This window comes from Seriola dumerili, unplaced genomic scaffold (genome assembly GCF_002260705.1).
Source record: "Seriola dumerili isolate Sdu_G_001 unplaced genomic scaffold, Sdu_1.0 BDQW01000110.1, whole genome shotgun sequence".
NCBI classification, from domain to species: domain Eukaryota; kingdom Metazoa; phylum Chordata; class Actinopteri; order Carangiformes; family Carangidae; genus Seriola; species Seriola dumerili.
Window position 1 is genome coordinate 1,756,412 of NW_019174365.1, and position 24,016 is coordinate 1,780,427.

The 24,016-nt window shown below is 40.8% G+C and overlaps 1 protein-coding gene across 1 annotated transcript in view; it reads right to left on the bottom strand.

Moving 5' to 3' along the window:
* adgrb2 (adhesion G protein-coupled receptor B2) overlaps nucleotides 1–24,016 on the bottom strand; it is a 209,161-nt gene that overhangs the window by 39,913 nt on the left and 145,232 nt on the right. Inside the window, exons 16-20 of the mRNA XM_022746950.1 lie at nucleotides 15,164–15,290; nucleotides 4,610–4,713; nucleotides 4,152–4,254; nucleotides 3,485–3,635; nucleotides 597–666 (exon numbers count right to left, since the gene is read on the bottom strand). Coding sequence (XP_022602671.1) covers nucleotides 597–666; nucleotides 3,485–3,635; nucleotides 4,152–4,254; nucleotides 4,610–4,713; nucleotides 15,164–15,290 — 555 coding nt within the window. The remainder of the gene's footprint in view (nucleotides 1–596; nucleotides 667–3,484; nucleotides 3,636–4,151; nucleotides 4,255–4,609; nucleotides 4,714–15,163; nucleotides 15,291–24,016) is intronic.

The following is a 24,016-nucleotide window of genomic DNA, read 5'->3' on the forward strand; positions in this document are numbered from 1 at the left end:
GGTTGCTGCTTATGCTGCCAGACAAATTTGATCAAATCGCACCCATAGAGACCTGATGGAGCATATTTAGCTTGTTAGCCCTTAGAACTTTTGGCTCTAATAATTAATACATAATACTTATGGATGTTTTTTCCTACTTTAAACGACTACATATTTAAAGTTACAGAGAAAAGCTTGAAAACGATTTTAAACCTGGTTTTCAGAGACTTTAATGTTTCTCAAGAAGAATCTCTACAGCTCTCTACAGAATCTGTACAGAATGGAAATAAGTCGGTATAGAAATTGGATGGCTAGATGGATGGAGGAAAAAGTGACTTTTGTTGATGCGAATAATGTGCAATTAGGGGTTTATAGATTTAGTTTTATAGCAGAGATGGGCTGCCTGCACTGAATTAATGACCACCTAACTTATTTAATAAAATTGACCTCAGCCTGTAACCTAAAGGGAAGGAAAGGCAGATATATTATTTCAAACAGCAAAGGAAACCTCTGGTATGCTTTGAGGAGTCAGCAATAAGGGTAGTGGACGGTGCTGAGCCACTAGCCCATCCAAGCAGAACTCAGAGGTAAAATCTGGTATTAGAAGGGGTACTCACTAGCTGGCTGTGCCGTAACCTCTTGCTCTGGTGAAACCCACCGACACTGCTACAACGAGGGCTGGAAGACCTGCAGATGAACAGAGAGAAGAAGATCAAAAAGGGCGAGACAAAGGATAAAAGGGAGCCATAATGGGGACGGTGAAGTATGTCGGCCAAATAAGATTCTCCAGTGAGAACAACTCCATAAGGCTCTTTCCATTCAAATGCAAAGCAGCCATGCAATAGCGCGTAAGATGTGCATATGTGACTGAAACTGGCTGAGTGCTCTGCAGGTAAGCCCATGTGCTCTGCATGTGCTGCCTTACACCATCTACAAGTCCATCGCAGGGATGAAAGCTCTGCCGTAGCATGTCAGGACATTCTAGTTGCACTGACATCTTGTGTACACTGACACCGCCGTGGATGACCCATACATGCCCCACGCCTGTACGTGTGGGTGGGTGCGTATCGCTGTGAGTGTGTGAGCATGTGAGGCTGAGAGAGAGTTTTTAAAAAAGTGAGTTATAGCCTGGAGTGGTCAATAAGTCATGCATTAATTAGCTAAATCAAGCAATATGCATGTGACTGCATGAGGGTGTGTGTATGTGTGTGCGCGCACGTGTGTGTGCCTCCGTGTGTGTGTGTGTGTGTGTAAATGAGAGTGAAAGAGAGTGAAACTGAGTGTCACAGAGCGCGTGCCAGGAAAAGAAGGAAATATGCTGGGCCCGTAATGAGCTTGGCTCTGAAATATTCATGTAATTAACAAAGCTGTGATTATGGCTGCAAATGAAAAGCAATTAGAAAAAGTCACATTAACATTAACAAATAAGATGGTGGGGAGCCAGGCCGGTCCACTAACTAGCATGCGCAAAGTTTCAATTAGACAACAACAGCATCAATCTTGCATTTACAGATATATAGTACTGTACACACACATCTATATCAGGCACACACACAGACACACACACACACACACACACTTTACTGCTAATCCAACACAGGTCCAGTCACACCCCAAATCTCCTGTTTCCATGGCAACTGATTTCAATCACATAATTTGGGAAGAAAATTGCGAAATGGACGAGCGGAGGATAAGCTGTTTGATCCTCTCCACTCTGCTTGACTGCTTCATGCATGTCATGAGCATTTGTAAGTTTATCGGCTAATTCTATAGCTGCTGCTGCGCACACACACACACACACACACACACACACACACACACACACACACACACTGTGTCAGTATCTCTCTCTCTATCTGTGACTGTACAACATCTATACATTCTCCCTGCTCTGTATCAGGTAAGGGCATCAGTGACTTGGCAGATTAGGCTGGTGGGATCAATAGCAAGTGAAATGAACAGATGCTGTGTTGGTGTGTGTGTGTGTGTGTGTGTGTGTGTGTGTGGGTGTGTGTGTGTGTGTGTGTGTGTGTGTATGTGTGTGTGTGGTGGTGGGGGTTGCGATTGTAATTTCTAGGGCTATCTCGAAGCATCTTGCCGGTGCTGTGCAGATGTTATCATATGTTTTGATTACACCCTAACATCCCTGGTGCCTGTTGCATCATGTTGTAGTACACTGAGAGGACAGCATAATAGAGTGACATGGAGGCTGAATGGCACAGAGGAGAGAGATTACCTGTGCCATGAATGTATAGTGTGAAACTTCTGCTGTATTAGATAAAACAACATTAGAAACTATAATGAATGTCTATAAATTTAAATGGAAGCAGCAAATACAGTATAATAGTATACAGCAAAGAAAAAGGGGATATAAATGCAAATAGAGATTATGAAGAATAATGCAGCCAACAATTTCAACACTACAACATAACACTCTGTTGCATTTTCATGTAGAATATGGCTGTCTTGCTGCCGTCTGTCATCAATTCCTGTCACACAACAGTGGTTCAATCTGCACCCACTTCATGAAAGCGTCTTCATTTGCAATGCTGACAAATCCTCTGGCACACAGGGGCAGTTTATATTTCCAACAGGAGTAACAGCAGAAACTTATATTGGTAGCTAAGTGTTATGGCGGATGCCACTATAAATGCTGATAAGTCTCTTTCAAAATGCAGTAACTACAGAAATCTACCGGCCAAAATGCTTGACTCACATGTGGGCAAGTCACATCAGCAATACACCATACCAAGCACACAGCAGCAGATATTAATGCTTGTGATTAATGTTGACAAACAAAATGCTCATATGCATTTGTGCAGACACAGCATTGCATTGTGGTGGTGTTAAAGTGTACTACAATTTTCATTATCAAATGAAGACTAAACAATAATGTGAAATATGGATAAAAGTAACTAATTACTAATGATAATAGGATCCTAATCTGTAAAACAGTATCCTCACCTGCCCAAAACCGTTGTGCTATTAAGCTGCATTGCCTAGTGACGCCAATGTAAGCCAATATTACTGGTTAACTAGTTAATGAAGGAAAAGTAACATCATTTATATTTACTATCATTTATAAAAACTGAAACATATGATAGCATGATAACATGGGAGGGGAGGGAATGGTCAGTTGAGTCAAAAATGGAAGAAGCTACCATTAGTTGTGTTGTACAAATACACTTGTGTCTTTTTAATAAACTGCATGTCCTGTTAGTATGCCTCCGAGAGTTTTTTTCCCCTCCCTGTTGAATGAAATAATGCATCATCCTGAGAACAACATGCCAGGAGGGAGCAAAGGCACAGTACAGAGAAATAAGAAAGAAGCACAGGGAGCTTTGTATGTAAGTCGTCCCTAACCAAATGTTTCACAAAGACTCACAGATACATTTCACTTTGCCATTTCCCGGTCTCAAAAGGCCTTAACAGTAAAGCTGAATCCAAATCAGGTGCCAAACTTAACACTACAGTCATATTTGCGCAAGTGCTTGTAGATGCTCACCCCAGCCGAGGCACAGGAAACGCTTGCGAATCAGTCGCGACCTCATTTTGCCAATGACGGCCAGGTAGGACTGCCAGGCCTCTGTCAGCACCCAGCAGAAGGACGCCAAGAAGAAGAAATGCAGGAAGGCAGCAGTCACAGTACAGAGGCCCTAAAGAGAAAAGAAAAGTCAGGGGGAAAGAAAGAGATAAAACAGCTGGAGATGTTTAAAAAAAAAATAAAAAAAAAAAAAAAAAGAAAGTATTTTTGTGGGAAGTGTCATAGTGAATCATCTCTTAGGACTAGTCAGCAGGGGAAAATGAGAACTCTGCAAAATAAAGAGGATAAAGAGGAAAAGGGAAGTTTGATAAAGATCACACTGTGTAGAAGAATAGCAGTGGAACCTGGCCCTCCTGTGTTCCTGATTTTGATCGATACTGACCACCACGCACTACTTAGTCAGACAACTCAAGAGTGTTTTGTGCCAAAAATGTCAGCTTCCACTTTGAGGATTCCACTGAATGAACCTTGTCTACTGTTATTTTTGAACCTTGTCTACTGTTATTTTTGACGGTTTTGTCTCTAGGCATTGGAGAGGGCTAAGTCTCGAGCAGTATCACTGAAGTCGCAAAGGTGTTGATGAGGTGGAAAGTATGAAGTTTTCATTTTGTGCTTCAGTGCACCCTACCTTGCTAAGCGTTTGAGATTGTCCCACCAAAATCAATAAATTGGAGGCCAGGATGGAGAGGCAAAAATTCACCAAGATGATGGATCTCTCCGAACGGATATACCTACAGAGCAGAGGCCGAGAGAGAAAGAGAGAGAGCGAGAGAGAGGACAGACATGTGAGATAAGTATTAATGACAGATTGATGGACTGAACAGCAACTTTTTGGACATTGCAGAGTCATTAGCTTGATTTTGCCATCTGCCATGTGTGTTACCACAAAACTAATCACCACCCCCTGCTGTAGTTGAACCATTTGTTCCTTATTAGGCTTCACTGGAGTTTTGGCACAACGGAGGAAGCACATGTAGCCTGAACAGTGTTTAGGGACGTGTTTAGGGACTTGTGAATACAGACACATGCATGACTCCAACAAGTCTGTGTGTGTACGTGCATATATATGTGTGTGTGTGTTCTCACCTCCAGAAGGCAGCGTAGATGAGCAGCAGGATGAGCAGAGCGGTGCAGGAAACCCCGCAGCCCACCATGAGGGGCACAGAGGGCATGCTGGTAGGACCCATGTCCTGGAGAGAGTGAAAAGGAGGGAAAGAGGAGGGACAGAGAGAGGGGAAATAGATAGTTAATAATTATTGCGATGCATTTCCCCACAAATGTACCTTGCTTGACAAACCCAAATATTTTTCATATGTTATAATACAAAAAAACACAGTCAGAGTGTATTCACCTTCTGTCATGTGACATATTTTGAAGAGAAACAGAAAAACTAATAATAAGGCATATACCATAAAATAATATTTTTTTACGCTGTGTCTTTACGTCTCGTCTTCATAGGGCTTTATGCGGATCAGACGCTACTTGGCTTTGCTATGAGAGAGTTAACATGCATTTATACAGTATCTATGGGGTTACTACTGGTTTACAGCAAGCCCCACTACAGACCTCCAAGCCATCTTCTTCTCCAGAGATGCGTGAATATGACAGTCAAATGCAAGTCGGATTTTTAATTAGGTCACGGTCCATACTGTCCACCATGTTTAACTTCCTGTACAAAAACATGACCTACAACAAAATGACAGTAAAATGCAAACAACCCTGCGCGTCAGGAATGTGTTTGAAGCTGGTTTCTGACTCTTGTTTTCTAGTAAGGTGTAACAAGCTCGTATTTACCCATGAGCCAACAAATCCGAATGGCTGCCTGAAAATTTATGGTTCACTGTAATATTGAGTGTCATACACAGGTTCAGCTGTTAGTTAGATAGATGATGTGTGAGGGAGTGATAACTGAATTTGGAATAAATCTGATTACTTTGATGTTGCCTCTACACATTAAAGTAACGGCTTTGCACTTAACTCTTACACTCCCCCTTACTTGTAATCCCCCCGGAAGCCCCATGTGATGATAGCTTAATACTAATTATGAGCAATTATCTTTAATTACAATTACAAGAGTCTGTTAGATAGAGCTGGATAATAACACATAATTGCACTACAGTATTCTGAAAGTTGCTGTCTGTTAGAAGTTGTGCACCTAGCTTGACTATTATGATGTGACCTATGAACTTTCATAGCATTGTAGCTACAGACCTTATAATTCTAATTATAGCTTCAGTTTGCTGTTATTTATAATGACAGACACACGAAGACAACTGCAAAGGTAGACAATTCACACTTCTTCATGATGCAGGCTTTAGAAAAATTTCCTCTACACCTGCTGTGCACCTATTTGGACCCATTGTATGATTTCATGTGTACAAGGGTAAAAGCACTAGACCATAGCGCATAATTAAGCAATTTAGGTCATGATGTACAACGCACCTCTGCTTTGCTTCTCTCCCGAGGTGTGCCTTTGAAAGGATGAGGAACAGACAAATGAAGCAGCGTGGAGAGCATACACCCCGCCGCGTCCCAAATGGGCTTGATGTTTGGCCTGCTTTTAAGTTCTCAATCACACAATTTACCTCAATTTACCTCCTAGGGTGGTTAGCCTTCTCTTTCATCCCAAAGATTTATCACTGTACACACACACACACACACACACACACACACCGCACAAGGTGTCTTTCACTGCAAATAAAGTACATACTCACACAAAAAGACACGTCCAGGCAGATGTGCCAAGTAACTGAAAGTGAGTGTTTAAGCTGCATGTGTGCGCATGTCTCTGTGTGTCTATTCAAGACGAATAGAAGGCAGAGGAGGGAAAGCAAGAGAGAGGACTTCAGAGAAGGATAAAGAATACAAACTGAAAAGAAGGAGTAGGAGAGAGATTCAGAGAGAGATGGAGTGGGAAGAGTTAAGAACAAGTACGAGAAAGCAAAGAGTAGGAGGAGGAAGAAACAGACAGGGAGAAAGGAAACGAGAGTCAAAGCTTCCCTTTTAGTGGTTTTCCCTGGCCCATCAAAGCAAGCCAATTTCTCCAGAGGAAAGCGGGATAGGCTGGAATACCAATACAGCATATACCCAAACACACTGGAAGGAGAATGGAGGTGAAACATAATCAAAACCGCCTCGTAAGAAAGGAGACACCCACTAAAAAGAGAAATGGGGAATATGACAAGCATCTGCTTCAGGAGAAAGGGAAAGGCCTAGGAGGAGAGTGACGTACAACAGAGAATCACTGCGTTTGATCTCATGTAGAGTGGAAGGTCAAAGGATACACTGCATTTTAGGTCTGACAGATCAAACATGGAGGATGCATGGGGAATGGAAAGCACACACTCTCTCTCTCTCACACACACACACACACACACACACACACACACACACACACACACACACTCACTCACTCACACAAGCCTATTGAATTTCCTGCTCTTTCTCACTCTCTCTCTCCCTATTTTACTTTGTCTTAAATTAGCCTCTACCAGACAAGTAATGGAATAAATTATACTCTTATTTGTAATTTGCCCAATATACATCCACAAATTGTCCCTCAGCTTTTGATAGTGTCAATTTGTCAAACAGTGTTTTCTTAATTGATATGGTTAGGTTATGGGTGTATGATGAGATTAGGCATCTAATTTCATAATGTTAAAGGATGCTACAATGGAGGAAATGAAAAAGGAAAACACACTCACACAAACATAACACATCAAGACTAAGGCTACAGTGTCACACAAATGCCCTGCCCTAAATAGATATAGTGATATTATGCTGGAGTTGGAGGAAATATGTGCCTGTGTTCTGTGTGCACGTTCTATGTGTGTGAGAAGAGAGAAAAACACAGAGAGAGACACCAGATTAGTAAGAGTGTGCTGAGGCTCTGCTGTATATGGCCAGGCTCCCCTGGGCAGCTTGGCTACCATGTGATGGAGAAGATAGCTATTTTCAGCTCAGGAAGTTTAACCTACTTATCTCCTCTCACTGACACTCCTCCTCCCTCCACTCCTACCTATCCTGCTGCCTCCACCCCCCCCCCCCTCCCCGCCCCGCCCCTCCTCTCCTACCTTTACCCTATGTCTTACTCACTCTTTAGCAGTGGGTTTTTCCCAAGTCTCCTCTTGCTCCATGAACCTCACCACTACTCATTTTTCTATGTATTTCTTAAAATGTTTTACGTGTACAGCCCCTTGTAACCCTGGTTTCAAAAGGTGCTCTATAAATAAAGCTTTACCTACTCACTTACTCACATAGTGAGTAGAGTGTAATGTAAAATCCTGAAAAAGTCCACTTTACAAAGACTTATTCTAAATTTTTGAAAAAATGGCATTTTGGAAACTTATGTTTTTTTCCCCAAGTTCTAATACCAAAAACACAATATACTGTAGGTCTTTTGTCATTTGCTTATGAAACTATCCGCCTAACTACATAGTTAATATTAGGGATAGATCATGCTTATGTTGCTAGACTAAAGGTCTACTGTGCTAACATGTTAGCATGCTAACAATGATGATGATAACATGCTGATGTTAATGCAGGTATAATTCAACCTTTTTGTTTAGCAATTTACTATGCTAATATTTGCTAATAGATACAAAACCCCCAAAACAGTACAGCTGGGGCTGATGGAAATGATAAACTAAAGTACTGGACAATACTAAAAAGTAATTGATTAAGTACTTGCTTTGCTCTACGGAGTATCACCTACAGAGAAAAGGCCTAATTCAACACAAAGTTTTAACTTAAAGCCAGTAGCACCAAGATACAACTTTTCTTCAAGGCTATCAAACCATATTGGGCGCAGTGATAAATACACAATAACAGACCCTGTTGGTTCACACAAATATTATCAAATTTGAATTATGATGTTACCCAAAGGGCATCTCACCCTAAATGTTGTAAAAATAAAAATTGTATTTTACACAACACAAACTACCTGTTTACTCTGTCATCATTTCCCCTGTCACCAACTAACCTTCAATTAATGTGACAAAAGATTCAAAGATTCTTATGCAATTCCACGCAGAGTCCCTCATACATTTTTAGCAACCCTCATCTTTTAATTATAATTGACAAGTGCAAGATATTTGCATAACATAACCTTGTAGTCATCTAGGAAAGGCCATCTTCCTCTTAGTTTAGCATTTTATCATGCTAACATTTGCCAATAACAAAATACACAAAACAGTACAACTGAGAATGATGGAAATTGGTTATGAACTTAAGCATGGGACAAACTGGAAACTACTTGGTTAAAAATGCTATAATCACTATTTTTACATTAAACAATGAACCAAATGGCCATGTTTATGTGAAAGGATTTGCTCCAAGTTACAAACACACAAGCAATTACCACCTGACTCTGGAGTTCCACTCTGCTTTACAGAGCATTTCAGCATTGTTATTTTAGTTTCATAGCCCACACTACGCGAAAAAAAGTTTTTTTCTTAAAGCCCAATGCATGCTACCTGTCAAGCACCAAACAGACAGCTAAGCCAGCAACTAGCTAGTGGAGCATTTAACATCTGAACAGGTCTCCAGGAGTTGGTGGAGAGCAAAACAGAGCTAAAAGGAGAGCGATTATTGGACTTGGATTCAATAGATGGCCAGAAACGCATCCAAATGAATGCTAATGTTGCCCCATATCGGTTGGATATCAGCTAATCCTTCACCTATCACCTTATCAACTGAACAGATGATACATGTAATAAATCTGTTCACAGGCCTAAAAGTGACTAAACATCAGCTAATGTAGGTTTATGGTTGGGGAAAAAGATTGAGTGTTGGGCTGTGAACAGTATATCAAAGTTACATGCTTTTGACCCAACCTCTTTTCTAAGACGCTCTGCAGAGGTTTTAACTGCATCACGTTGCTCCGGCCTTTGCTTTTGAGAGAGAACAGTGATAACTTGCACAGCTGAAAGGTAAGGTAAACGCATTATCATTTTTCTGTTAAGGTCATTCTCAGTCTCTAAATAAGACAGCTGTTTATATTTAGTGCATACATTTGTAGGTATTCAACATCGCTCATGTAGTATGCTGTTTTTTGCGGTGTGTCTCACAGTCCCATGAAAGATGTGAAAATGCTATGCCCCTTGTGAAATGCTGAATAATTCTTGTAAAGATGGCATTTTCAAAATTCAAGGTATTTACCTTTGGCAGTCATTTTCTCCATTTGTCCCCACACAGGTACAGGCATACAAATACACCAGTACACACAAGCAGACTGCGCAAATGCAGAAATGTAACATTCTAGATCTTGCTAATCTAGTGTTCCTGCTATTCAGTTGCCATTTTAGCTGTCACAGCACTAGGTAAATATAAGGTGATATGCTTCAACTGAATCAGTTCAGCAGATCCTCGAGGGTTCAACTTGACAGGCTCTGACTTCAGTAGTCTCAAGACAAGCCATAAGTCTCCTGTCAGTGTGTGACAACCTGGAGAGCTGACATAGTGACTTAAAATGTAAAGTCATCATATCAACTGCTGGCCTTATCCCCAGGTACTTTTTACATACTATTGAGGTTTGTACTGCTTGTTGAGGCTAAATGTAGAGTATCACCTACAGAGCAAAGGACTAATCCAACATAAAGTTATAACTTAAAGCCAGTAGCACCAAGATACACCTTTTCTTCAGGGCTACAAACCATCTTGGTACTCAAATTGTTATTCTTGGACTGTGTGTGCATGTGTGTGTGAGTGTGTGTGTGTGTGTGTGTGTGCGTGTGTGTGTATGTGTATGTGTCGCCACATCCAAAACAACACTTTCTATTCAGTTTTCAAAAATCCAATTAGCCATTAAACCTGTTCTCGTCACATCCATGCTGAACTATTGTGCATCTTCACCCAGAGAAACATATCCAAATCATTTCACCTGTTTACTCTGTCATCATTTCCCTTGTCACCAACTAACCTTCAATTAATCTGACAAGGGAGTCAGAGATTTTAATGCAATTCCACGCAGAGTCCCTCATAAATTTTAGCAACCCTCATCTTTTAATTACAGTTGACAAGTGCAAGATATTTGCATATCGTAACCTTGTAGTCTTCGTTCATCTAGGGAAGGCCTTGTTTTCTTTCTAAGTGCTGTCTCCTGTTCAGTTATGATAAATTAAAAAATGAGCTGCCATCTTGTGGCGCCTCAATAATAATCCCTATCATCCCTCCCCAGTCAAATCAGTCACTTTGGCCATTAATAGTCTAAATAATAGACTCAGCTGTGAGATTTTCCATTCGGATTCGGTGCCGGTGAGCACTAATGACAGTAGAGGAAACAAGACACAATTCATCTCAAGTAGGCCCATTTATTTCATGAGAATGATTGGGCCAAAGGCAGTTAGTGTGGCAGGTGAAAGAAACTGTGAGAAATCCTTTACAGGAGAAACAGACATTAATTCATGTATTGTTCTTTTGAGAAAATTGCCTTGATACAGTAATTGGCTTGTAAGTAAGTTATGGAAGCACAAACACATCCCCACTTCTCCGCGCCTGCTGTGGTATTTCTCATCTCCTAGCCTGTGCATGTGTAGTTATTTGTGTGCTCATCTATGCTGACTGGATCAAGGTCTCAAATGCTGTTTGAACCACTGACCTTTTCACTTGCATTTCTGGTTACCTGCTTAGGCAAGCACAAGCTATGAATCCCACTGTAGCCTTGAAAACAAGTTGGAGAGAGGCACTTGAAAACTGTAATCAATTTGAACACAACTAGGACAGCGGCCTTATGTGCTGACAAAAAATGATGCGAGAGGTATAACTCACTTGATTAACTGGAGGCACAAAATGTTAAACTGACTTTTATAAAGCCAGTACCTCCTTCAACTCCAAATCCCATGATCCCTATGAGCACTGTGGAGGCAATGAGTGCAGACATATCCGTAGGGTCTCTGTTCCCACTGCAGTCATATTGGGAATTAAGTGGCTTGGTTTATTGTATGGCTTCATAACCTCACTCAATCAAGTCCTTTTTCTCTCTCTCTCTCTTCTCTCTCCTCTCTTTCTCTAAAGTAACAACCTCTGTCTTGTGTCTGATAGTGAAGGTCTCTCTATAGACGCACAGCAGAATACACACACACACACGCATACACATACACAGAAATCTCAGAGGCTATAGAAAGTAAACAGGATTAACTGGCTATCCCTCACTCCACTGTAAACGGCCTGTAATGGCAGCACTGCCTCTAAATCCCTCCATCTCTTTCTCTCCCCCCTTCCCTCCCTCACTTTTCTATTAAACATGGAGGTTAATCCTCAACCCCCCTTGTCCCTAGCGCCGTGGCCCAGGATAAGCTGTCAGAGCTGGGCTGCTGATACTCAGCTCTGCTCCAACAGCCACACAGCCTGGACACAGCATATGAGAGCGTGTGTGTGTGTGTGTGCGTGCGTGTGTGTGTGTGTGTGTGTGTGTGTGTGTGTGTGTGTTTGAGTGTCTGTGTGTGTGTGCAGATTTATATGCATGCATCCTTGGGTGTGTGTTTGTTTTTAAGTGCAAACATCCATACCTATAGTTGTCTGTGTTTGCATGTCTGGATGTGTCTGGGTTTTTTTTTTAATGTGTTGCCAAATTCAATCTGTCGTTCCCTTCCTCTTTTATAGAATCCAATCTCCGCTGGAATAAAAAGCTCACTCTGGAGCACCCTAAAGCAACAAAGTGCACTCAGCATTGGCCACAGCAGCTTCTGACTGAGAGCCATTGACACAAAAACTCTGACCCATACCTTCCGGTCCTCAGCACTGGATCTAATGGTGGTACCGGGGGCTGAATGATGAATCACTAATGACTAACACACTCTTCACAGATGTCACAAATGTCACAAAAGTCAATGCGTTTTCCCTCCTAGTCCTCTTTCACTCAACATGGCCGACCTGCTTACTGTGTGACGAGGGGAAAGTCAATATTGTTCAGTTAGAAGAGGAGTCATGGGAACCAGAAATAGCGGCTGGAATGACCTGTTCAGCTTATAGGTCACAGCCATTGGTGTTTTCCATATAATGGAAATTAATGTTTCTCCAGGTTCTGTAATAGGTTCCAGACCCCTGTGAAGTAATTCAGGCTTTGAGGGACAAAATAATGAATAACTGCACTTACTCACCTGAAGGCCATCACCTTATTTTGACCCTCTTTACACTTAATAAAAAAGAATGAAGGGGGTATCCAGGGGAAGAGGAGAAGGGAATAATCTCTCCTACAGTATGGTATAGAAATCTCTTACAAGCCAGCTGATTGTTAGAGGTTTACATTTTGTGAGGGATTATTTGACTATCTATTTCAGAGCCTTTGAAAGGGCAGGGCATCCAAAATTTAAAGGGCCAGTCAGTGTCACCTTCTCAGTTGTACCAACAGTGACACGAGCAAGGTGTGAAATTGGCTTATCCAAGTCTGGATGGATTAGATGGCTTAATCCAAGCAACAGTTCAAGATAACTGCCACTTGGCTCGATCCATCTAAACTTAGAAGTGACCAGTGGCAAAAGTGAGGATGATGGTAATTGTCTTTGAGCACAACGGGGAGCAACCTCAAACATTTTGGAACTTTAAACCTTCCGGTAATGTATATCCCTGCTGTGTGACCTATTTTCAAATAGAGTTGCAAAGTTGGAAGAGCTCTCTTTGGCACCCTTGGCTGTTGATGAGAAAGTCTTGTTCAAAAGACAAACGATTACATTAGAATCTAAATGGATCTTTGATTAAAAAAAATATATATATAAATATATATATCATATTTATAAATATCATACATACAACATATAAAGTAAGGTACGAGCCTGTGGATATAAAAACGGAAAGTGCAAAGTTAACATTGATTCCCACATTGCATCTTGGAAATGCAATGCAGGAATCCAATCACAGAGCTTAAAATTCCATTACTGTACCTGGACTTAAAAAAAAAAAAACTTGAAATGGGAATTTAGATTGGGGGAAAACTACCTCTAGAGCACTTCCTTCCAATTTGCAACTCTAACTCTATAACACTAATAGCTATGTGCAGTTTCAAACATAGACAAAGTCTCCCAATCCATGACGATTGAGACATTTTTAATAGTAATGTGTTTTGAAATGGCAAATGGTAAATACACAGCTCCAGTGAGGATATATATGGAGGCAATGTTTTATACTGAAAAGGTTACTGAGGTATAGATGTCTACAAAAGTGTACAGCTCTTTATCTCAGCAGCACTCAGGTTGTTATTGCATTACTACTTAGTGCATACATCTCCTCCTTTTCATCTCTCTCACTCTCTCTCTTTTTCTTGCTCTCCCTGCCAGCTGAGCCCAGACGACCTTTTCTGTTTGGTTGAACATTTCCTCCCCAAAAACCTCCATTCCTCACAATCACTTTCCATTTCTGTGACACCTGGAGTTACTCTCCAGTGCTTACTGGGGATCTGCTTTGCTGGCTCCCTTTTCTAATCTAACCATTAAGAGAAGAGAGTGGGGGGAGTGGGGGGGTGGGGACCTCCCATACATTCTAGTGTGTAACAACAAATTTAGCCAAACTCCATCTCCTTACACTCCCTGATTATTTAATGTAATCACTGTCCTCGTGGGTATAAGGTGCAAGCAAGCATGGAGAGACAAATTAACAGCTAAAGCTAAGGGGAACATTCTGTGACCACAGCAGTCAAGGAGCTGTGGCACAAAATGAGAACAACAACTGAAAGTGTTAATGAGGTGAAAAAAAAGGTGACAGGTTGACAAAAATAGGGTGATGAGGAAGAGGAGAGGAATGACTGATAAGACGACACATCAGTGGAAAAATGTGGTTAAGAAGAAAAAAAGGGAGCAAGACAGTGGCTATAAATAAGAAATTGGGCTAGGTAGGTATAGGTATAGATGGAAGGTGTGAAATAAATGGGGTGACGATGTGGGATGTTATACAGTGTAGTTAATGAATCAGGGTCTGTTGCACGAAGAGGGTGGGTCTGAGAGGAAGGTGAGCTAAGAGCTGTCAGGTCTTTGGATGTCCATTAGCGCAATAGAGGAGATTGGGTCAGTGTATTAGAACAGGCATTACCCCGAACTGCTAAAAAGCCTTCTTTAATCATGTCAAACACACACTGCAAGCCACAAGAACTATTTATAGAAGCGCAGGTTTGTGCTGCAGGCAAAATCACACACAGACACAACAAAATCTGTTTCTTTCTCTTGACGTCTCCTCCTCCCTCTCCCATCACATCGAAGTAGCTTGCCGAGCAATCTGACCTTTATCAAATTTTAGCTCAAAAAAAAAAAAAAGAAAAGAAAAAAAGTTCCATAACGTGGAGAGTGACAGCCAACCAACATATAATTTGTGTAGTGAAAGACACCGTGATCAAAACGGCATCTTATACTGTGACATGGTTGAACACTGACGGCTGTGTTCAGGCTGCACCCATTTTCTTCTAAGAAAAGATGCTTGTTATAAAAGTGAGACACCAGTCATCCCAGCACCACCTATAGATATCTCTCTATAAAGACAACAAATGACAGCTGTAGCAGCCTGTTGTATTTTTACAGAAAAATCCCAGTGACAGGGACGCCAGCTAAATTCATACTACAGCAACTCATCAGCTCACTGACCTGGCCCCTGGTAATAGTTGCCTTGTTAGCCCCCAAAGTCCCACAGAGTACATCAGAGTACATTGGTGTGACTCACCGGGTCTTTAGCTTGCTGCGCTAACACGGCGTAGGTGGATATCCTGCTGCACAGGCATTTGGTGTGGACAGTGGTTGATGCGAGCGTTTGGCAGCCTTCTGTGCCCCAGTTTTCTGCGCCAGCTTCCCTGGAGGTGGAGAGAAAAGGGGGGTGGAGGGTGGAGGGAGTTGTTGACACAGGGGACATAAACAGTGACTGTGAGACAAATACACACACACACAAAACATGACTACACACACCTTTAGGAAGTTCCAACTCAGAGGGAGGGAACGTTTCAGACGCTCTTCACCATCAAGTTCACCAAGTTCACCCATTCACTCTATAGGTTTAATATGCAGTGATCAGCACTCACACACACTGACAGGCTCTATTACACTGCTGCCATTAGAAGCCTATGCCACCCCACTTGTCCTCAAGTCCTCTATGTGTTTAGCAGCCCAAACACTTTCTCTCTCATCTTGTTCTTTTCTTTTCTTCTTTTTATCCCATCTCCCCTCTCTTGGACGAGCACCCTAACAGTCTCAAGCTGTTGAGGAAAAATGGCAGAGGTGGTGTCAGCTAACAGTTAACAAAAAACAGTGCGGCTTAAATGGTTGATGGGGGTTATTCAGCACTAAATGGTCGATCGCTTCCAAAAGGGGTAAGAGAGATCTCAGAATCTCATACAATGGAACCTTGTACACTTTATTACTCTACATCTTTCTCCTCTTCCCTTTATTTGCACGTCCCTTTATTTCCCTCTAAATGCTTTCAATGGAAGGTTGAGTGCAGAGGTCGATCAATACGCTTCTATCTGAACAAATTACCCTGGCAGCTCACACTGCACATTAACCTCATGTTTAACCTTGGGTATACTTCTTTTCCAGTCACCAGCGACAGGTAGAAACACCAGGGGAGATGTAAGAGCAGCTGCAGGTGTTCTGATGGGTTCAAGAAGGCCAGCTTCATGATTGACGGGTAAAGAGGCAACAAGCCTAAAACGCCCTGAAAACATCTTTTCAATCAACTTCTCACTACGAGTAATGAGATCCTACAAGAACACGCTGTTTTCTGCACAAGCTACAATATTTTTCGATATTATAAACAAGGCATTTCTGCTTTCTTTTCTGAGCTCCTCTCACTGGTTTGACATGAGAAAAACATGATGGTAGATAGAAATGTGCACCGATCAGGTCTGCGCAACAACTGCAAGAATCTGATGACATCTGTGGGTTGTTTGGTCACTGAACAAATCTAATCAAACCACATCACACCCACACAGTCCTGAAAAAGCAGATTACCTAAGGAAAATGATTGCTGCCTGCTACATCCTCCATTGACCAGCAATGATAAAGAATCTTTATGCTGGGGAATCACAATGACTACATTTTAAAGAAAATGTGGGAAACAAAAAAAGTATTTTTTTATGTTTTTTTTTAGAATAGGAATAAAAATTTTGTGTCTTCATTTTGTTCATCTTTTCACAAAGATTTGTAGAGCAGAAAAAGGTGAAATGTAATCACATTGCAGAGAGCACGGTGAACACTGTTCTTTCACAGCTAATGCTTTAGTGGAGAACTTAATTACCTCCTCTCAGGCTAATAGCAATGAGTACCCTCAACAGCGGATGGAGAGAAAATTGTGTTATCTGAATAAGGACTTTGTTTTATTAAGATTTGCATAAGATTTACAATCTTCAAATCACTCAATACAAGGAAAAAATATGTGGGCTTTGTCTGGCGACACTGTTTAGCGGAGCACTGTTTACATCTCGAGGGAGAGCTTTGGTGACAATTGCACTTTATGAGAAATGATAAGCTGGCTTGTTGTTTGTGGTATTTATGGTCTCTTCAGAAAGATTTTGGGTTTTAGCCTTTGGATAAATACCAGACAGAAAGTTTAACATTTTCCTCTAAGTATTACCTAAAAATAATACAAAATATGGAACAACTCTTCAGTTTCCCTATTGTCATGGTTACCCAACCGATAGCTGTGTCCTAATTCAGGGGCTGCATCCTTCAAAGGCTGCATTTGATTGCGGCAGTGCGACTATGCTGACCAATTTCGAAGGCTCCTTCAAATGCCATGAAATGCGTCCTTCTCTCCCGGGGCAACGAAGGCTCCAACAGGTGGATCCTTCGTGGCCCTACCTATCCCAAGACACCGACAGAGAGCCCGAGGATAACACTTTTAAATGTAAGTATTGGGCTTCAGCTCAGTTGAACAGCTAAAGGTCCAACGTTAGTTTTTGTGGAAAAAAAGTGACATTATGACAAGGTTGCTAGGCGTCAGGAGCAGGACTTTGTGACACAACGGTAAGCACGGGCAGAGCTGGTCACGCACAGCAGAAATCCTCAGTAGACCAGACCGTCTCATTTTGATTCGGCCTTCGCGGTCTACGGCGGCTACGAGGAGCCGCACCTTCATAAACCGCCCCCTCCTATGCGGCCCCTGAATTGGGACACAGCTTATGAGACCCAACAATATCAAATATTATGGTATTTTTCATTATCATTATTGCAGCAAATCTCAAACCACACACTCAACACATAAAAGTGAGTATTTTTCTTTACAAACATTTTTCCTGATTATATGTTCATCACAAGCACATCCTGCTCTGTGCTGCACACTGTGTGCTCGTTTTCATTTAGCACTTTATTTGTATGACAATAACACACAAACAAATTGGTTAGAATGTAGCTCAGATATTTGCATATATTGTACACTGAGTGAACAATGAATTATTTCTGGATCTTGGCTAAAGAAACAAAGAATGTAGTGATGTTGTCTTTTCTGCTGCTGTTTAAAAATGGACAATGGACAACCCGCCAAAGACAACATGTTAATCGCAGCACCATGCAAATACTTTACTCAAACATGATCAGCGTGACAACAAATGACAAGAATGTATCAACTGTAATTTTCAAAAGTATATCTGAGTATGAAGGAATGCACACATGCTCAAGAAACCCAGATGAACACACACAAGTGAAGCGACACTCAATTCATAATGTCAGTAATGAGATGTGAGTACAATTCCCCGATGATCATCATCTGCACAGTGACACTTCAAAGACTGAAGATCGGAAAACGAGTCACAGCAGTGAAGCTCAGAGACAGCTTGACAGTTAGCAACATGGTGCGCAAGCTTTGTGTGCTTGTGTGTTTGTGTGAGTGTGTGTGTGTGTGTGTGTGTGTGTGTGTGTGTGTGTGGGTCATGGAAGAGAGAGAGAGAGAGAGGATGGGGAGAAAGACAGGCATAGAGGGAATGAGAAAATATGTGTACTTGTTACTTTTCATGAGGAGATCCTCCAAAGTGTGTTCATTTTGTGAGGTATTTTTGATACGTTTTCCAGTCACATTTATATTTCTAATAATAAAAAAATTAAAAAAACACGTGGATTCCACCGTGCTTACACTGATTCGTCTGATGATGATGAATATAAAACATGTGAATGAGATGTGAACTCCAAAGAGATGTCAAGTAAAATATTTACAAATGGCTTCACTCACACGAGTAAAACATAGCCATGTGGACTGTTACTTTTCATGCATTAATGATTGTATGTTGCATGGACAGACAGTGGGAAGTGTTATACGCTGATTTATGCATGTTGCTTAACTTACAGATGCACATGTGAAAGCGTGTTTGCCTTTCATTTACTAACACAGACGGTTCAACGGCATGCAACAAAGTCGGACACATATATCAAGTACTTCGCAGCAGTCTGGCAGCAAAGAGGAAGTTGGGGTAATGAGAAACTGTCTGACAGCTCACTATAGGGGGTCGCTGAAGATTACACCGACACGCACAACGCACAAATGCACATCCTCTGTGACCTCTTTGCTTTGGCTGCTGAACTTCCAGTTTAATTTGACTGCTGCCCCTCATCTAGTTTATCTGGATTGGATTGTTGGTTTTGATGCCTTTCAGCAAAAAACAAAAAAACAAAAAAACAAAAAATCCAAAAAAAAAAGGGTCAGCTTTAAAATTGGTTTAATTTTTTTTTCACCCACAAAGTTAAAACAAACCACTCCAGCTGCTACAGGGCACACACTGCTGCCCTGCTGGGCTCATCGAAGCATTAGATTATCAGTTGGGCTTAGCTTGTGAGGAAAGATTAAAAGGACATGGCTCCTGTTTTACTTTTGTTATAGCATTTGAATGAGCCTGGAGCTGCTGCCGGCTCCTCTTATCATGGAAAACAGGTACCAGATGTACAAACAGGTGTACATATCAGTATGGTTGGTTTATAGGCTACGGATCCCAAATGTATACTGCAAAGATATCAACCTGGCATTATCCAAAATAAAAATAATGTTAAGATGTGTAAATATACATAGCGTCATCCAGTTTTCTAGCGTTGTGTTGATAATCAACACATCTGTTGTTTGGTCTTGAATTCAACAAAGAATAAAGTTTTATTTAATAGATGTTGGAGTTGGATTCTTTAGACAGGTGGTTATCTCTCAGTGCACATGGAGTTTATACAGTAAACTCTGAGTCTGTAGCCCTGCAAGAGGCACTGCGAGGCTGTACTGAGGCACGGCATTGCTTAGAGCTAGATCATCATGGTGACATGCTGATTTTTTAGAAGGTGTAATGTTCATCATTTTTAGCATGTTAGCATGTTAGAATCTGTTCAGCTGACGGTGACCATGAACATCTGTATAAAATTTCATGACACTCAGGTCAGTAGTTGTTGCTGAGGCGTTTCAGTGAAGAAATGCAGACGTTGACGTCTGTATTTCTTCACACACAACGTCACGGTGACACAAGTCTGCAAGATTCATCCTCTGGGGATCACAAACACACAATATTCAGGGCGATCTCTCCAGCGCTTGTTGAAATGGTGGACTAACAAACAAACCAACCAACTGATCGACTGACACTACCATCCCCAAAGGCAAACTGTTAGCACAGCTAAAAGAAAAATGCTGTCCAATTTGCTCCCTAAATGCTGGTTGAATGACGTAGCAGCTGTTAGGAAAAATAAGAAAAATACTTTCTGAACAACAGGGTAAATTGACCTTTTATGTCTGCTGAGAAGAAATTGGCACCAACTCTTGACTGAAAGGGCAGTGCTATGAAAGCCAATTGCCCCCCTGTTAAATAACAAAAAAAAGGTTAAACATGCTTTGAATACTGAAAACTGAAAAGCTTGATGTAGGGATTTCAAGCAAGTCACATCTGCCTGGCACACAAAGCAATCTTTTATCTTTTGCAGGCAAAAATGACACATCGGTAAAGGTAAAGGTAAAGGTACAAAGTATATTGAATAAATGCACATTAAGCCTCATGATACACTCTGCACTTTTACAGTAGATGTGAGCACATTTATCTGGCATTATTTCTTTATTTGAAGCAATCTAGTGCTTAGCATTTCAACCAGTTTTACATCAGAAATGTTGTTCTACATAGCTGTCACTGATGTAATAAAGATTAGCATTATCAGCTAATTTTAGCTGCTGGCAAACGCTGTCAAAACTGATGATCATGAGATGACTGTGGCCAAAAAATATAGTTTTGCCCATTTTCATTTGATATTAGCAAATCGCATGCCCTGTGTCCATTAGTCTGCTTCTTATTGATCGTCTGTGGCTAAGTGTGCCATCAAATATGTGCATAATATTTACCTTTGTGTCTTCAGTGGTCAGAAGTGCAAACACACAAAGAACTTAAAACAGGGAAGTGGAAAGGCAAACACGAATAAATGCAAGGAGGCAAAGAAAGCATTGAGGGATGACTAGTATTTCACACATCGATGAAAATCAATAGCATGTATATCACAGGAAGCTGTGTCTTCTCACAAAGAGAATTCTTTCAAGTTACTGTAAATTGCTATAATGTGTTTATAAGAGGAAGATAGCAGGAAGAGGTTTTATATTCAGTGCATGGTATGGTAAAGTACGGTGTATAACCAGTGTTTTAATGTGCTTCTTTTTTTGGAAAAGAGAACTTTGAGTATAGTCATTGTCTAATACAGAGTGACAGCTGGTGATACATATTGCAAAAAAAAAAAGAAAAAAAAAAAGACCACTAATTAGTCATAGATAGAAGGACTAGTGGGAAGGAGAGGGTTTGTTGTTGTAGAAAAAGGTTTTTATGGATCACAGAGGTTAAGTGGCCTCGAGAGGACACAGATGCACAGATACCAATGTGTTAAAGCTTGTCACTGTGCGTCAGCATCAATCACACACAGACACAACAATGACAACCTGTGTGTTGCATCAAGAAGAAACACATTTATCTCCATGTACTTGTTTTTTTTAAGTTCTTTTTCACACAGTGTACTGTATACCATCAGTACCTAATGCATGCTGGTTGTCATAGATGACAGTTGCTCAATGCAGCTTGGTTGGTGATGTACTATTTTGTGCTGTTCTTTGAAAACATTGACACAAATAAAGCATAAATAGGAACGTGAACATATACAAAAAATATAGAAATACCAAATGCTAAACATCCTACTGCAATATGCTTACACACATGCAATAGACACTAATTGTGGCCCCACACAGGTGTTTTCATTATGTTGTAGCAGTAAAACCACAGGTGTAAGCAATCAAATTAATGACGGCTGAGTTCCATTAAGTTGTGTCAGTTTCAGGGTCCTGGTGTTATGCATGCTGGCTCACTGTCATGGTTAACTGGGACACTTGAAGGGAACAGAGCCACTGTTAATGTTATTAGTAACACCTGTGGTTTTCCTAAAGGTCAGTATTGTCATCAAATCTCTGTCTACCTTTAAGCTTTGTCCTTTAACCTGAACAAAAGCCAAATGAGCCAAAATAACTGAAAACATTAAAAAAAAAAAAATTAAATAAATAAAAAAGTCACTAAACATCTATTTTCATCGTCTCCCAATAATAGTAAGACTTCTAGAGATGCTTCGGTTATTGCCACAAGTTTCTTAACATGCTGTAGAGTCAAGTAGATTAAAACTGATTCAAATTGTCTTAAATTGTAAATTTTTAATCATGTCATGATTCTCTGTCGGTACTCTACAGGAGGACACAGAGGTTAGGACATCCTGGGCTGGCGGCCCAGCTGTCTGTATCCATGTCAAATGCAACATCCTGGCTTTTAATCCGCCCATGGAATTGTCATTTCTTAATCTGTCTCTCCCTGTATTTCCTGAAGCTCAACAGTGATAAATGTGTAATAAACAAGATAAATCATCATCATAAAAACATATTAATCCTAATTTTACATTTTTCAAATGTAACTCTGAATTTATTGAGTGTTTATGACCAATTTTGCAATAATTTCCTCAATGTGAGAAGACTAAACTGAGAACACCCCTGTGTGTGTTGCATGTGTAGTGTGCCATTTGCCAAAGCGCTGAAGGGAAATCTTAAGGCCAACTAGAGTAAGTTTTGATCCAGTTTTTAAACATTTGAGTGTGAGATCCAACACATATTTTTTTTTCAGGTTATTACTGAGTCTGCCTCAAACATTTAAGTGTAAAGGCATCTTACCATCTTATGGAGGAGGTATTTTTAGTCTGAGACATACTGGATGTGTCTGATTATGTCAAATGCCAGATTTAAAGAAAGGAATCAATGGTCATGGGTTTCACATTCGACATAAGCAGTGCATATTGGCCTTTTGCTCTCAATACAGCTCGAAGGCAATGAAGCAAATCTTCATATGACACAAATCATCTGTACTCACTCAACCCTCCATACTAGCTATTATGCAGCACTGACCGGCACACATTTACACCACAGTATTCGCCACAATGTCGGCCCGATTTTGAATTTCAGTGTGTGTGTGCGTGTGTGTGTGTGTGTGTGTGTGTGTGTGTGTGTGTGTGTGTGTGTGTGTTTGTGTGTGTGTGTGTCTGCATGTATAAATGTATTTGACCCAGATATTTACTCTGTAGGAACTAAGCTTTCCTCTCCTCCACTGACTGATGTAAAGACGGGTCTGATAACATAAGACACACACTGTGAGATTATCTGAAGCTTGCTGTGATGTTTACATGCAAGACTGTACAGCTTATGTTTCTAAATGTTATTTCTGTTGCAGTAACCCCGAACACAAAATATTTTTTATTTGATCTGAGCCCCATGTATATGGAACGATTCAGGGAGAAAATAAACAATGAAATATCTGTGGCTGGATCAATATGAAATAAAAAAAAAATGAGGGAGGAAGCCATCACAAGGCCAGAGATATGTACATAGAAATTGTTTCTATAGGATGATAGACAACAAGTTTACAACACCATTATTCTTCTGGTAGATATTTATTGATTTTAATTTCACTTACTTTTATATGGACATTTGAATAGATCTGTAATATAGACAACTAGCCTGCCCTTGCTTATTTCTACTTGTCTTTCCCTTGGCTCATGTTATGTGAGGTTGTCAAACAAAACCCTCCTTCCCGCTTCTTCCCTCATTTTCGTGTGAGTAGGATGCTTTGTCATTGACCTCCACTGCTCCAATCTGCTCTCTGCCATGGCCACGGGCTAATTTATAAGCCTCTTTCCCGGGATTATCTTTCTTCCTGGTGTGCGAGCTAGTATGCAAACAGCAAAAGCAGAGATACAGGTTTCGGGCACAGCCATAAATAGCCTGCCGTTCTGACTGCCTGCATTCTGTGTTAACATGGACACGCCGCATGGCTCTGAAGAAAGTGGCTCCTGAAGAAAATGGATTATTAATTCTGATTCAGAGAAAAACTTCTTTTTTTCTTTTTTTTTTTGGGGGGGGGGGGTTTTTGCTAACAGGTTTTCAAATGCTGTATCTCGTAGAAAATGAAGAGGATTTATGAGAAAACTGGACATTTTCTAAGCATCTCACCAGGGGCTCAACCAGGACACTTAAGGGCAAATGGACAACTCTGAGTCTCATATAGCACTA